The sequence below is a fragment of the Canis aureus genome, chromosome 4 (assembly GCF_053574225.1).
Source record: "Canis aureus isolate CA01 chromosome 4, VMU_Caureus_v.1.0, whole genome shotgun sequence".
NCBI lineage: Eukaryota > Metazoa > Chordata > Mammalia > Carnivora > Canidae > Canis > Canis aureus.
Window position 1 is genome coordinate 77,837,359 of NC_135614.1, and position 15,079 is coordinate 77,852,437.

At 38.1% G+C, this 15,079-nt stretch overlaps 1 protein-coding gene across 1 annotated transcript in view; it reads right to left on the reverse strand.

The window, feature by feature from the left end:
- CDH6 (cadherin 6) overlaps positions 1-15,079 on the reverse strand; it is a 123,449-nt gene that overhangs the window by 24,560 nt on the left and 83,810 nt on the right. Inside the window, exons 3-5 of the mRNA XM_077896355.1 lie at positions 6,844-7,138; positions 3,518-3,637; positions 1,398-1,565 (exon numbers count right to left, since the gene is read on the reverse strand). Coding sequence (XP_077752481.1) covers positions 1,398-1,565; positions 3,518-3,637; positions 6,844-7,138 — 583 coding nt within the window. The remainder of the gene's footprint in view (positions 1-1,397; positions 1,566-3,517; positions 3,638-6,843; positions 7,139-15,079) is intronic.

The following is a 15,079-nucleotide window of genomic DNA, read 5'->3' on the forward strand; positions in this document are numbered from 1 at the left end:
TTCTTGTATCTGTACTGCTGATTTGAAACCTGTATTTCGTAGATGTACATTTTTCCTTTTTTTATGATGCACATTTTTCTGATGTCCTCATGTTGCAAAATGAGTTTAAGGAGACTGTGTGTGGGTTTCAATTTATATATGCCAGACCAGCATGTACTTAGGACAAAAGAGAGAGAGAGAGAGAGAGAGAAGAACAAAATTATTTTGGAAAAGACACAGACTATGACGCCACTGGAATATAGTCATGCAGTAGTGTTAATCCATTCAGTAAGTGTAGGGCTCATCCTTGGCAAAATGATAACACAAGCCAAGGTTTTCCTCTAGAGTGACTCCCTTCTGCACATTATTCAGCAATGATCTCGGGCTCTCCAAGGAGAGGAAAGTGGTTTTCTAGGTGGTGGCGAATACTTTTGTTATCCTCCCCCAGGGCATTCCCATGTTGGAAAGGAGGTTCGTGGGCAAACCTGATATTGTCATTTCAGGCCTCTGGGGGTGGGGCTGGGAATTTTAGGGCCTGTAAATTCTTTCTCCTACCCATTTCATCAGCTAGATATTCTGTTTTTTGCAATTCACTGTGACTAAGTGCTTGAAAAAAACTAAAGAAAATTCAACAATTTCTTGTTGATCCATATGTATCTCCATTATAAAAGAAGCCCCTGTTAGCTGACCAACTTTAAAGAAATGCCTTGATTGGGTAAGTGGGCTTTCTTTTAAATGGTGGGCAGCTATTTTCTCCTGGAAGACAGGATTCAGCTAGTTTTCTTAGATCACAGTCAGAAATGAATTTTGTTCCTGGAAGAGATATTATATTACAACCAGTACCCACTTGAAGTGCTCTCTATGAAGGGCTCTAGTATACTGCTTGATACAAAGTGGGCATTTAAGAATGTTGTTTTTCCTTCTTTTTTTTCTACCTAGTCATGAGAGTTAATGATTTTAGAGATGACTTTTCATATCTCAATTAACCGTAATGTAGAAAACTATTTATGATTACAAATGGATTAAGTACATGGTTATTTCCCCAGTTGTATTTTTAGAAACAGTAAAATGATAAATCCTTCCCTTATAAAACTTTGCGAGGATTTAAAAGAGATTACATGACTGATTAAATTCACAAAACATAAAGTCAGTTTTTTTCTAACCAATAGCAGCACGCTTGTGTACATATGTTCTGCACAAGCAAATTCATGTCTGTGGTAGTCTTTTTAATAAGGAAAAATAAAACAATTGTGTTGCCTTTACAACAATAACCATAACAGAAATTGCCCATCTAATAAAGGTATGGTTCTTACTAAGGTCACCAGTATTGATAATAACAATGGAAAATAAATATCATTCTTAACGTTAGAGTTTTACAAAAGTGCACTGAAGAAGTTCATTCAATCAAATGTTCCTACTCTGGGGAAACCGGGGAGGGTTGTCGTTGACGTCAGTCAGAGTGATGTTCACTGTGGTGGTCCCCGATAATCCCCCCATCTGGCCACCCATATCCTTGGCTTGAATCACCACTTGGTACTGCTCCCTGTTTTCTCGATCCATGTTGAGCAAAGCTGTCTTGATGATGCCTATAGATGTGAAATTCAGAAGTAGAAAGGGATGTATTAAAAATACTTTATCAAATTATTTATTTATACAAACATGGTTTGATTGTAGATAGCCTTCATGCTGAAGGAAATTGCAACCACATGGGGGAGATAGTCTATTTAAAAACAAAACAAAACAAAAAACACCTATCGTACAAGGAGAGTTAAGTGCAAGTCAATTCTACAATGGGATAGATTGTAGGTAGTACAAAAATCATGTGTTATAAGATAACATAGCAAAATGTAACTTGGCATGTGGTACAATGTTATCCTCCTATAGCTGCTTGATAAAAGACATTTAAATGTACCATGAGGAAATTGTTATGCCATTTATTTGAACTGAGCTTGAGTTTTGCTTTATCGAATGAGCTAATTGCTCATCAACTATACCAACCGTAATGAATGTTGGGAGGATTTTCTAAACTACAAAACTATGGTCTTTAGAAAACACAGCATCAGTTCTCCCACAGTTATCATCCTGTATGATCCTAGAGGACTTAAGTTTTCCTAAAGCTGATGTGAGCATTAGTTCAACTGGTCCCAGCAGTGACCAATGTTCTTATGTTGGGTTACATTTATCTCTGTTGTCAGGTAGTTATAAAATAAGTAGTTGAAAGAACTTCTCAAAGTTTGCCTAATCTCTATGTAGGCTTTATACTTAAATTAACAACATTCTTTCAAAAATCTTTATAGGCTTTAAAGTCTTTGAAGGCTTTAAAGGCTTTATAACCTTCTCTGGTAGCACATTCCAGTGCTTAACAACTAATGAAGCTGAAAATATCTTTTTTTTTTTTTAATTTTAAACATGAGTAGACAACAGGTTAATCTTATTCCTGTAGTCCTGGCTTCAGTGACCATGCAGCTGCACCTCCCTTCTCCAAGGACAGTACTTCTCCATTTAAACACAGGAGATTCCCCTTAGCCTTTTGTCCTTTACATTGCATATTTCTAATTTTTCATCCTTATTGTTTTTCAACTCAACATTTTCTTTTTCCTTAGGATTCTTTCCAAGTTCATTGCACCTCTTAACACATCGATTTCCAACTGGATGTAGTAATCTAGAAAAATTTTTATTTCTACTAACAGTAATGGATGCTTGAAAAATGTACAAAAGGAACCCGACTCCTATTATGGTAGCAAAAATATATGTAGAATTTACTGTACAGCACAGGCAATTATTTCCTAAGAAACAATTCATCATAAGATAATATGCCGCTCTGTGGAGAAAATGCAGAAAAATGAGATGTTTAAAAAAAGGAATCCATTAAGGAAACCATTTTGTTGATTAGGACGGTATCAGTGAGGATGAGCTAGACAATGTCATAACAAACCATGCAAAATCTTACTCGCTTAACACAGCTAACATTAATTTTTTGTTCATGCTCTGAGTATACCAGCAAGAAGCTCTGCTAAGGATAACAGACATCCAGGCTGGAAACCAGTGTCAACATTGGTTTCCATTCATGATCTCTGTGGCAGGAGGATAGGAATGTGGATTGTGCACCAGGTCTAAAAGTTCTGCTTGGAAGTGACTTGAAATACTACCCAAACAAATCTCGCAGCCATTTCTAGCTTCAGAGGAGGGAAGAGATACCAAATAACTAGAAAAAGAGGAATTGGAATATTTGTAAATAGCCCTAATGGCTATCAGAAGGGATTGGTCTTTAACCTCAGCCCAAACCAGAAGGAAAAAGAACATTGTAGAAGTTTTTCTAAATCTACCCTATATAAACATAATGGATGAAACATCTATTGTCAGATTTCTTCGTTGAAATTATGTAGATATCATGTTTATAAGTATATTGTTGATATCTGGCAGATGACTAAGAAAATTCAATTACACTGACTTTTTAAACTAAGAAATATGCCAGCTCAGCTGAACATGTTGATTAACATTATAGATTGTAAAAAGAAGATAAAAAAGGAATTCTAACCTGTTTCTGATTCAACTGAAAAATAGGGCTGCCCCTGTAGGATACTATACACAACTTTAGCACTGTTCCCATAAGTTGGATCATCAGCATCAGTTGCAGTGACTTGGACAACAAATGTGCCTGTAATGACAGAAACATGAATTGAAAATGAATTAAGGGTTCGTATGGATCCTTGATGCATAGCCAGAAAGAGAAAGCATGATCTTACTTTTGTACAAAACTCTCATGGCAAGGGAATGGAGAACTTCAGGACAGTATTAGGTTAAATAGCCTTGGATTTCTCTGAAGGAGTGTGATCAACATTTTTAAATGTTGTAAAGGTTAAGTTAAAGAGAAGCATGGGGATGGTCATGACCTTGGGTGGAACCAATACCAATCAATCTCCAAAGGATGAGATTTGATTGGATTCTTGGTACAGTCATCCTTGGAAGTTATCCAGACCTAGTCAGTCAGCATCTTGCATTACTTTGTCTATAGGGATTACTTTTGGGGTTCTTCAATCAGGAAGCCACTTGTTGGGAATTCTGTGTCATAGGTGCTTTTTCTCCTATACTGTAATGTGCTGATCTAGACCCTGTCAGTGCAGCAGCTATTTTGTGACCTCAGAGATGCCTGCCTGAGGACAAAGCTGAATAGGACAGGAAAATTTCAGAGGAATAGTTGAACCCAAACCAAACCATGTCTGAAGCCCACTTTGCTTTTGACTTAAGTATGACTTAAGTCAATAAATACTTGTATTTGTTTAAACTAGTTTATTTGGGTTTTCTGTTACTTGCAAATATAAGTACCCACTGATAATTCTAGGAGATTGAAAGACCTTAAACCTTAAAAGAGATAGTGTTGGATTAAATTAGAATACTAGAGCATTCGCATCTGGAAACTGTAATTCCAAAAAAAAAAAAAAAAAAAAAAAAACACAAAGAAGGTTATGGTATTTTAGAAAAGCATTCTTTTTTTTTAATTTTAATTTTTTAAAAATTTTTAAAATTTATTTATGATAGTCAGAGAGAGAGAGAGGCAGAGACACAGGCAGAGGGAGAAGCAAGCTCCATGCACCGGGAGCCTGATGTGGGATTCGATCCCAGGTCTCCAGGATCGCGCCCTGGGCCAAAGGCAGGAGCCAAACCGCTGCGCCACCCAGGGATCCCTAGAAAAGCATTCTGTTTTTAAGGACCATTGTCACCTAATGATCATCAATGTATTCGTAACCCCCATGAGATTCCACACAAGCTTGTGTGTGTTTGCTTACATGTATATTTCATTGAAGAGGAGATCTATAGATGTTACCTTATTCTCATGGGGATCTGTAACTTCCAAAAAGGGTAAGACCCTCTGATGAAGATCGTTTCATGGCTGACTTTCAATATTCATATCAGAGAAACAGTAAGCTTACTGTTAGAGTCCATGGAAAGGGCAGGGAAGGTACAATCAGGGAATATGGAAGTTTTACATTGCTTTTGTAATAGCTAAACAATCCCATTTGTTGGGCAAGTATATTGTGCTGTGTTAGGGTTGGATGCTCTGGGTTTAGCATGTTGATGCATGAGATAGACCACCCATCCTTGTAATATGGGAAGGAAGGTGGGGAGAATGAAAGCATTTATATGATTTTAGAGCAAGAGCTAAGAGTAGAAATGAACAAACACCCACATTCTTATTTGACATCAATATTAAGTTTGAATGCTTTAAGGTATGATTGTCTGGATTTTAAGCCCCTGTTAGTTGCCAGATATTATACTGGGGGCTCTGCACCTGTTTTCTCATTTCATCTTCATGATAATCCTTAGGCGTTGACCTTTATTATTTTTGTACATACGGAACTGAAGGATTGGAGACATCGGGTTGCTGCTTATTAGTAGAGTTTCAAACTCAGGTCTGTTTAACATCAAAGTGCATTTATACCACCCTGCTGCTGTCCCCCAATCATGATGTAATTTCTTTAAGATGCCTTTTTATATCATAATAATGACATGTTAATTTATGATAATGGTTAATATGAACATAACTGTGCCTGTGTGCAAATTAGAAAAACTTTCCTTCCTCAAGACACGTTAATTCTAGCTACCTCAAATATTTGTAATACATACTTAATTCTATAATGGCTTCAAAAGTGAATGGCACCCCCATAGTTGTGCAGGGACACCTTGCACATCAAGTTTTGTTTTCTAGAAACTGTTTTATTGGGTGGTGCTCACAATGAGACTATCTTTCATTAATGCTTCCTGCCTTTTACCGCATAGAGGAAAAATACTTTTTCCTAACAAATCTTCCTTTTAAAATCTTCCTTTTAAAAGAGTTCTAATCCCTCTTTTTTGCTTTGTTGATGGTTTGTGGTTTTTCTGAAAATACAGAGTGGCTTTAATAATGAGATGAGCAACTTCTTGATGAGAAAGATTTAGAGGGTTTACAATAATTTCCATGGATTAGGTTTTTCCAAGTCTTGGAACTGTGACCCAAAACGCCTCTGATATCTGACTCACAGAATTATAGAAAAGTTATTATGTAATTTAGCCCTTCTGAGTTTGATACTGAATGAAAATAAAAATAACTCTTGGTTCAAGTAGCTTAAAATTTATCACTGTCTCCCATGAAGTATTTTAATGTGGCTAAGACTGATGTCAGTAGGATTTTTTAAAATTTAAATTCTGTTGACCTTCTCCCAATTTAAGCAAATTAGAGGCAAACTTTATTAACTTTGAAATTGGTAGAACTGTGCACAAAATATTAATTCACTGTATTAATGTCATGAAAATCTTTTAATATCCATCACTTAATAAAGGATATATCCCCTAGACAACATCATCTGCACATTGTTTATGGATTTTTTAAAAAAAATTTTCTTTGGGGCTCTTTCTCAAATACATAGTTAATTAAAGCAACTGTTATTACTCTTGAGTCTGGATTGTAAATTAGGCTTTTGTTTTACACTGGGGAGATCTTCACCTCAGGCCCAGTACCAATATGTGCTAAGAGAGGTGGAGAGGGCTGCTGTCTCTCAGTGTGAGGAGCAGAGTGGGCACTTGGGGGGTAGGAAGTAGATGAGGTGATGTCTCTTTCTTCCTCCTGTTCTTGCCTGCCATTTTTCATCCCTTTATCATGAGAGGAAATGCTATTTTCTTAAAGATAATGATAAAATGAGACTAAAGTAACATTAGGAAACGCAGGTGCATTTACAAAAAGGTCATAAAGGAATTGTTTGAAATACGATAGTTTTAGAATTTAGCATCTAAATTCACTCAGCTCAGCAAATTTCACTCATAGGATCCCTTATTCAGTTGATGTACTAGAGGAGAAACATTGTGTGGTTGAAATTGCATCTCACTCACCAACATCAGACATTTCGGGAACAGTGGCTGTGTAAACATCCTTGGTAAATATTGGTTCATTGTCATTGATGTCATGGATCTTGATGATGAATTCGGATTCAGGCTCCACGGGTCTCCCTGTCCTTCTGTTTATAGCTTGAGCTCGAAGGATGTAAACAGGTTTTTCTTCCCTGTCCAGCCTCTTGGTGGCCTGTATATCCCCTGTGTTTTCATTGATAATGAAGAGATCTCCTGCTCCATCTCCTGAAAGGATATATTTAAGTGATCCATCTCCTCTATCCTGGTCTGAATGTAACTAGTGTAGAAAAAAAAAAATTAAAGAAAGTAAAAGTCAAGCATGTGATTCTAAACTGTTTGTCTTTATGATGCTTGCTATGTCAACTTTCATTCAATCCTTTCTGAGGGATACAGGTTTGGAGGTTTTCTTTTTTCCTTTTACTGTTTAATTAAGCCCTCAATAGTAATGCCATTCATTAAAGAATATGTTTCCTTACAATTATAGAACTTTCCAGAACTGGAACAGAGCTTATAGAAAATGCAGTAATCTTTGTTTTGAAGAAGGGAATTCTAAAGGCCAGAGTAATAGCAATTGACCCAAGGACATATTAGCCTGGTTGGAATGAAACTTTTTTCACTATATTCTTATTTTCACGACAGCATTCAGATTCTACAAGTACACTCTCCTCCTCACTTTTATGTATCTGGACATACAAGAGCAATGATATGCTCTTGAGGAAAGGATTTTGATTTCTGAAACAGAGACCTGAGTACATTCTGCCTCATTATATTCCTATCTTGGTGAATTTAGGGAAGCTACTCAGTCTCTTTGAGTCTTATATGATGGAGTTTATAATCACTTTTCTGGGAAGATATGTATTTATTTAATTATGTATGAAATTCAACTCAAAGCACTTGAGAAACATCTTAAGTGTTGCCATGAACAGTGCTTTGAAAATCCCTTGACTAGGTAATTTACAAGGTCACTTTGAACAAGAACATTATTTCATTTAATATAGGTGAGGATATTCTAAAAAGTGGAGCCAGACTAAAATGGAATAGTCTGCCTTATGAAGTAGTGGGTTCCCTGCTCCTGAAGGTAATCAAGCAGAGGCTCTGATGAGATTAAGTGTCAATGAAATGGGTCTGGGTTAAAGGTTGAATTAAGCAAATGCTCATATACCATTGAAGTAGAAGATAATGATTCTATCTTGGATCACTTGCCCACGTTGCCTATCTCAGAGATGGTTTCAAGAGTGTTGAGTTCCTGTTGTGTCCCTAAATCCCCTTTTCTCTATCTAAGCAAAAGTTTAGAAAGTATTTTTCCTAGGTCTTCAGATAAGCTAACCCTATTCACGAATTTGCAGAAGTGAAAATCAAGGAAACTATTTTAAGGTCACAATTATAAGTATCAGCTACATACAGACCAGATAATTTATTGGGAAGGCAGGTAATCCTTAAACCTTATTTTAGCTCTGTCTAAACAGAGTACGGGTTGTGTTACAAGAGCGGCAACACTAGCAACAGGTAAGCCAACTGTGTCCTGTTGATTCATACTACACAAAATGCCCAGAGTAGTGTCTTTGAGGCATTTGAAAACAGACTCTCAAGCCAAAAAGGGACTTTTAAAATAAGCTCATCCAGTCTTTCTAAAAGTATATTTCATGGACTATCGTTTATACAAAGTGCTAAGGAAAAGGGGTTCTTTGCTCCCATGTTTGGGAAATACTTCATTTTCTGTCTTTGTCTTGGGAGTCACCCAGTGTACATTAACATATTAAAGGCAGTGAATGCCTACAGTTTAAAACTGTACTTGATTTTATTTAATCTAGGTTTCCCAACATTCTTGTGTGAAGAAACCTTTTTGGGTGTTGGCATTCCTGAGGACGGTTTTCCAACACACTTTGGGGAATGTGAGCTAACTGAATCCATCATTGTGGAGTCAAGAAAACCAAGGCTCCGGTTTATGGAGTGTTTTCAAAGTCATATACACACCTTGTGTGAAAGTCAGAATATTAGAACTTGAGCACAAGAAGAGGCCCCATAGATTACTCGGTGCAACCTTCTTGTTTTTAGAGATAGGCATACTGTGTCCAATGCCACACAGCTAATGCTGGTTAATAGCAGAGTTTGAGGAAGAGAATATTATTCATACAATTAGTAGCCTTGAAAGCAATTTGGCAGAAATAATGGAAGATAAATGGCAACGGGGAGGGATTGCTTAGAAGTGAGACAAACGCAATAAGAAATGTAAAACAAAAGAGGACTCCATGATTTGTGTAATGTGATAAGCTAAGGAAATGTTGAAACCATGATTACACAGAAAGAGCCACTGGGGAAACTTTAACTCTCAATTGTCAAATTCTAATGACTGAAGAGAGCTCTTAAAAAGCTATTTCATTAAGTCATGAGTAATGAAACCAACATCACTGCCCATTGGATCTGGCTTCCGGGCAGCCATGGTTAGCAAACCTGGCACAGTGCAGGGGGCACCGCACCAGAGTCCCAAATAGGAGTTGTGTTCATTCTCTCTCACTCACCAAGTGTAAGGTCATAGCAGAGTCAATTAGCCTCCCTGAGCCAAGATCCTTATCAATAAAATGAGGTTAATAGAAGCACAGGACCAGGCTATCAGGAAGATCTAATTAGAGTCCATGGCCAAATACTATATTAATTCCTATATAAACATGCAGTAAAAGCGCATTTTAAGATATCATTCCTATTAGCCCCTCGTTCGTAAGAAGAACGTTTTGGCTCTTATTTTGACTTTGAGAAGTTTGTCGTGAGGACCTTGAAAACCCAATTTTACAAACACATGGTATCTCTAAGGTAGAATCTGTCATCAAAAGCTAGTATTCTTCTACCGGGTGGCAATTGCTGTCTTTCCATGTGATATATTAGATTCCACCTTCCACAAGATTGTAGACTTCCCTTGGCCGGTTCTTTCATCACTCTCAATATTGTAATTGTTGCAACTTAGTAGGTGAATACCGCATCTGGTCACAAGATTTATTCAGGTAAAAGTAATCAGAAACTTATTTTTAGCTGTCAGGAGAGACCATTTCGATGACTTATAGAACAAACATCCGAGACAGTATGAAAGGGCAGTGGAGACACCAACTAAGAGTATGAACAGGATTGCTCTCCAGATCCCAATTCTGATTTACCAATATTTGAAAACTACTGGGAAAATGCATCTCTTTACTCAGGCATTGTCTGATAATAAAACAGTTTAACCTCATCCCCCTCGAAGTGCAGTGCCTATGTCTGATAGAGTGCAGAGAGCAGAAACCTCCAGAAGCCTTTATGTGTTCTTTCTCCTTCCACTGAATTCCCCTGGGGCCAGTTCTTGTCTCTCTTCTTGGAGAAAAGAGGAAACATAACACATCAGTGCTAGTGAACGTGGTGGTGCCAACCAGACATTAGGGGTTTATTGAGCACTTAGATTTTAATTGGATTTTTTCTTTTGTGATGTCATTCATCATGGCCACTGTAAAAGGCAGAAGTTAAACAACAACAAATAAAAGGTTGTAGGCTGCCCGAGGCATGTTTTTACTAATTTCAGTTTAATGTGGCTGTTCCATTAAGTTTAATCATCTGGCTCACTTTTAACGATTCACCATCAAGTAAAAATTATCCACTTTCCTCAGAAAGTCACATCTCATCTGGGGCTGGCAGGACTTTTTACTACTGTACCTGCAACATTTTGTTCCAGAAGGAGCTCGTGGTCTTTGTTTTTCTGTTGATTTATTATTATTTTAAAGTGCAGCACCTTGACAAATAAATACAAGGATTTGGGGTTGTAGACATGGCCCCACGGAGGGTAACACCAAAGCAGTGCCAGCCTCTTTTTACCCGCTACGTGTGCCAGCTCTCATCTGGATTTTGACTCTAACTCAAAAGTATAACACTAATTGTGCAGGTTTTTCATGGTTTATGAAACTAGCTAATGCTGCCCTATTCCTCCCATTACCTATGGGTCACCAAGTAACTATCTGGCTCAGTAATCAAACTGAATCTTCTACGCATATGAATCATCGAGACAGAAAACAGTGTAAACCGTAGCTTACCTCTGTGGTGTGCCTGGAGAACTACCCACAACAGCCCGAAAGGGGTTAGGTGATTTTTTTGCTGAAGTAAAAAATTAGATTATGGCTGATAGGCTCATAGAGTATAGTGCCAATGTTATGTGGCCATTTAAGAAGTGTTAAAGGTTGATAATCAGGTATGTCATAGGGCAATGAGAGAACAGTTGTGAAAAGGTGTCTGAATGGGGCTGAGACAGAGAAAGGAGTTACAGCAGAGAGAGAGAACATCTTTCTGCTAAACAGATTGAATATTATTTTAAATTAAGAAAATAAGTCTACAATCAAGTTAGGACAAACTGAGGCTTCACTGAATTCAATATATATACACACACATATATATATTGAGTATATATGTGTATAGTACATACTTCGCTCTCTGCAATGCTAGTGAATATTCTTAATTTTGTGAAGGCTGTAAAGAGCTTATACCGGGAAGAAATTCAGCCTTGCTTGAAGTACATGGTGGGGATTAGAAGTAGGTTCTGTATTAGAGATTATAGGGTCAGGTAAATAAAAATATCTTTCAATAAAATTTTATGTTACGTACGTGTTTTAATATGCTGAATTTGCATGTTAATGACTTAGTATGAGTTAACTACTTTATATCTGATGACTGCTTTACAAATTAAAACGCTGATGGCAGCATGTTATTGTGGCAGGTTGCTGGAACTAGTTGGAAATGGGGCAAATTCTCAGGCCCCACCAACATTCCAAATCAGAAGCTCAAGGAGTGTCATCCAGCAATCTGTGTTTTAAGAAGCCCCTCCAGGTAATTCTGATGAGTGTTCAAGTTTGGGGCTGCCTTAACTAGTATAACCACAATAGTTAAAAGCATGGACTTGGGCAAGGGAAAGGAATGGGCGTAGGGGAGCCTGGCTGGCTCAGTCGGTGGCGCATGTGACTCTTGATCTTGGAGTTCTAAGTTTGAGTCCCATGTTGGGTGTAGAGATCACTTAAAAAGATAAAATCTTAAAAAAAAAAAAGAGATATGGGTGGAAATGCATGCTAGGTACTAGCTGTGTAACTTTGGGAAACTTCGTTAATCTCTCCGAGTCTCAGTTTTCTCATCTCTATGTTAGGAATAATAATGATACTTAGTTTATGGGGACATTACTCTGAAAATTAATAAAATAACATATGTAAAATGCCTCAAAGGACGGCTCAGAGAAATGCTTCAATAAATCATTTTCACATCATAAACATGAAGTATTCAGAAGGTGGAAAGATTTGGGTCTGAATTCTGACTTTCCTGCTTAATTAACTAAATTAATGACACTAGCTTAGTATAATTCTGTCATCCATAAGATAGAACTCAGAATAAGGAACATCGCCAGCTATTCCTCCTGTACTTGCTGCTTAACAGTTGGTCACCCTTAAGCCGATGTCTTAGATCCTTGTCTTTCCTCATTTCACATATTTTTCCCCTGATGAGATCATCTCTCTATTTTCTACATTCAAATATTATCTGTGCGCCCTCGATACCCAAACCTATAGATGACCCCAGGGCAGACCATCTTCTGGAGATCTAGAGTCAAAGATGCATCTGATTTCCAGGTGAGTCTTGTGGACAACTTGTAGACAACTTACACTCAGTACTTCCAAGCCTACTTCATCACCTTCTCTCCAAACCTGCTCCTCTGTCCCATCTCCGTAAAGGCCACCACAGTCATTCTAGACCCTCCCCTCTGCCTCCATCATCCACTTCATTAAGCCACCAAACTCTTGTCAGTTCTACCTCTTGCATCTATCTGGAGTCACCTGCTTGTCTTCATTTCCACCACTCTGGTCCAAGTTACTGCCATTTCTCCCTGGTCTATCGCAGTGAGGCCCTCACACATACTCTGTCTTGCTTCCTCTCAGTCTATTTTTCTTTTCACAACTGGCCCGACTTAAACAGTAACAACACCAACTCTGAGGATGCCATTCTAATTCAGTCCTCCAGGGTTTTCTCTTTACTCTCAGGCTAAAAGTGCCCAGCCTCACTCCTTAACATGGCCTCCAAAGTCCACAGTGGTCTCTGCCCCTTCACTAGCCTCCTCAGCCACCATTCTTTCCCTGACACCCATATTCCAGCATACTCTGCTTCTTCCTAAAGGATACATTGATCTCTTTCATATCTAGGCCTCCTTGCATATGGTCCCCTTGGCATAAAGTCCTTTTGAAGAACTTCACCTGGTGATCCCACTCCTATATCAGGTCTGCATAATCTCTATCTCCTCAGGAAAGCCTTCCCTAAGCTACTAGTCTAAGTTAGATTCCTCTGCTATACATTCTCAGTTTATTCCCCACTTAGCCATTAGAGGATTCTATCCTTTTGATGACTCGTTTTCATGTTTTTTAATCAGTAAATAGCTAGATTGGAAGTTGCGTGAAGGAAGGTACCAAAACTGTCCAGTTCATTTCTATATTCTCAGCACCTGACATACTGGACATTATAGGTCCTCAATAATGAATGATTTTAAAGAAAGAATGAATGAATTTTGTAAAGATAAAATTCGACAAAATATCAATAATCAATGAAGGTTCTGACATATAGAAAGTAATCAATAAATCTTAGTGTCCTCCATCTCCCATCTCACTGGATTTTAGTGTGACTCTATGTACCAAGATTATACATTCCTGAAGTTGCCAGATCACTTAGCAATCACTACCAAACACCAGGCACATGGTCCAATCTGAGCAGTCTGAGGGAGGAGTTCAAGGTACTGCCTTAGATCTAAAAAGCTTTCTTTAATAATCAATTAAATCTTAGTACAATAATAAAGCTAACATGTATTGGGTTTGGTGAAGAAAGTAGACAAGTTATAAATACAGTGAGTGCACTGAACATTATAAGTACACTGAGTGTTGGGACAGAAGTCATCTGTTAAAGGTGAAGGAGCTTCAAGACTTATGGTGCTATATTTTAAATATCCTCCTATTGTAGAAACTAATGGATAATGAATGGAAAATGCTCCATTTCACAGAAACATTATTCCAATAATAAAACTAATTTAACTTTGTGAACCAAGACCATTTGGAAACATATATGGGCCTGAAGAGCTGCATGAGACAGTGAATAAAATAATAAAAAAAAAAAACGCAGCACACGTGCCTTCTACAAACTTGCAGTTTGGCTTGGAAGTACTCTGAATAAAAGCAGAAATTAGACACTTGAGTACTCTTATTAAGTATTAAGAATAATAAGATAAGTAAAAAGTTGGGAGAATAGCATAGAAGGCACTTCTATATTGGATAAGTTAGAGTCAGGGAACATGTCAACCTTTGATGGTTTATGGAGACTTCCTGGACGAGGTAACATTACTGATGGAAGAGAAATGATTTAGCATCCAGCATGAGCACGTGGCATGGTTTCAAGGCTCAGTGTGGGAGAAAATCAGAGGAGGCTTTGAGAATGTGCCTGGGGTAATAAAAGCAATAAAGTCAGCTAAAATAGAAACACTGCTTCCCTTGAGTTGCTGGGCCACATATTTTCGCACACTGCACTCAGATGTGCAAGGGAAGATGCAGCTTCCTTTTTTTTTTTTTTTATAGTTTATCCCTTAAGCTCTAATCCTATTGAGTATTAGGAACTCAATATTAGGTTGCACATCGAGTCAATAATTTAGTGCAATCCAATAACGTCTACCTGATTCAATAATAGAGTCTCTTTAGATAACTCTTTTAGATAAATCTCAGTCTTTCTGGCTTCTGCTTTCTCCCCTTACCCCTGATCCAGTCCAAGATACCATCTGGGTGTATAAAGAAAAGAGACTCAGATGGCCTGTTGTCAGAGGGAAACTTGGGGGCTTTTGGAGTCAAGGGCAGTCCTTGTATTGCCCTCTGGCCCACTGGTTTCTTGGAGATATCTCTCATCCATTACTTTCCTCAGTGGCATCTGTGCTTTTTGGCAGGTGGAAGCATGATATCAGTTTTCCAAGATCAAAGCTGAGTAGCTCCATCCTGTATGCCTCATTGCCATCAAAAAAGCTCCTGATGTCTGACTGTGACTTCCACTACCCTTGGCTCCTGTGGTCTCAGCTACTGGGTTGCTTTGTCTTTGATAGGTACCAACTATGGGATCATCCATCCCTTCCTTGCCCTGGAGAAGCCTGGGAAGTCTCCTGGGGGCTAAGAGGGGGTTCTCCTTCACCACATGATTGCCCCAAAAG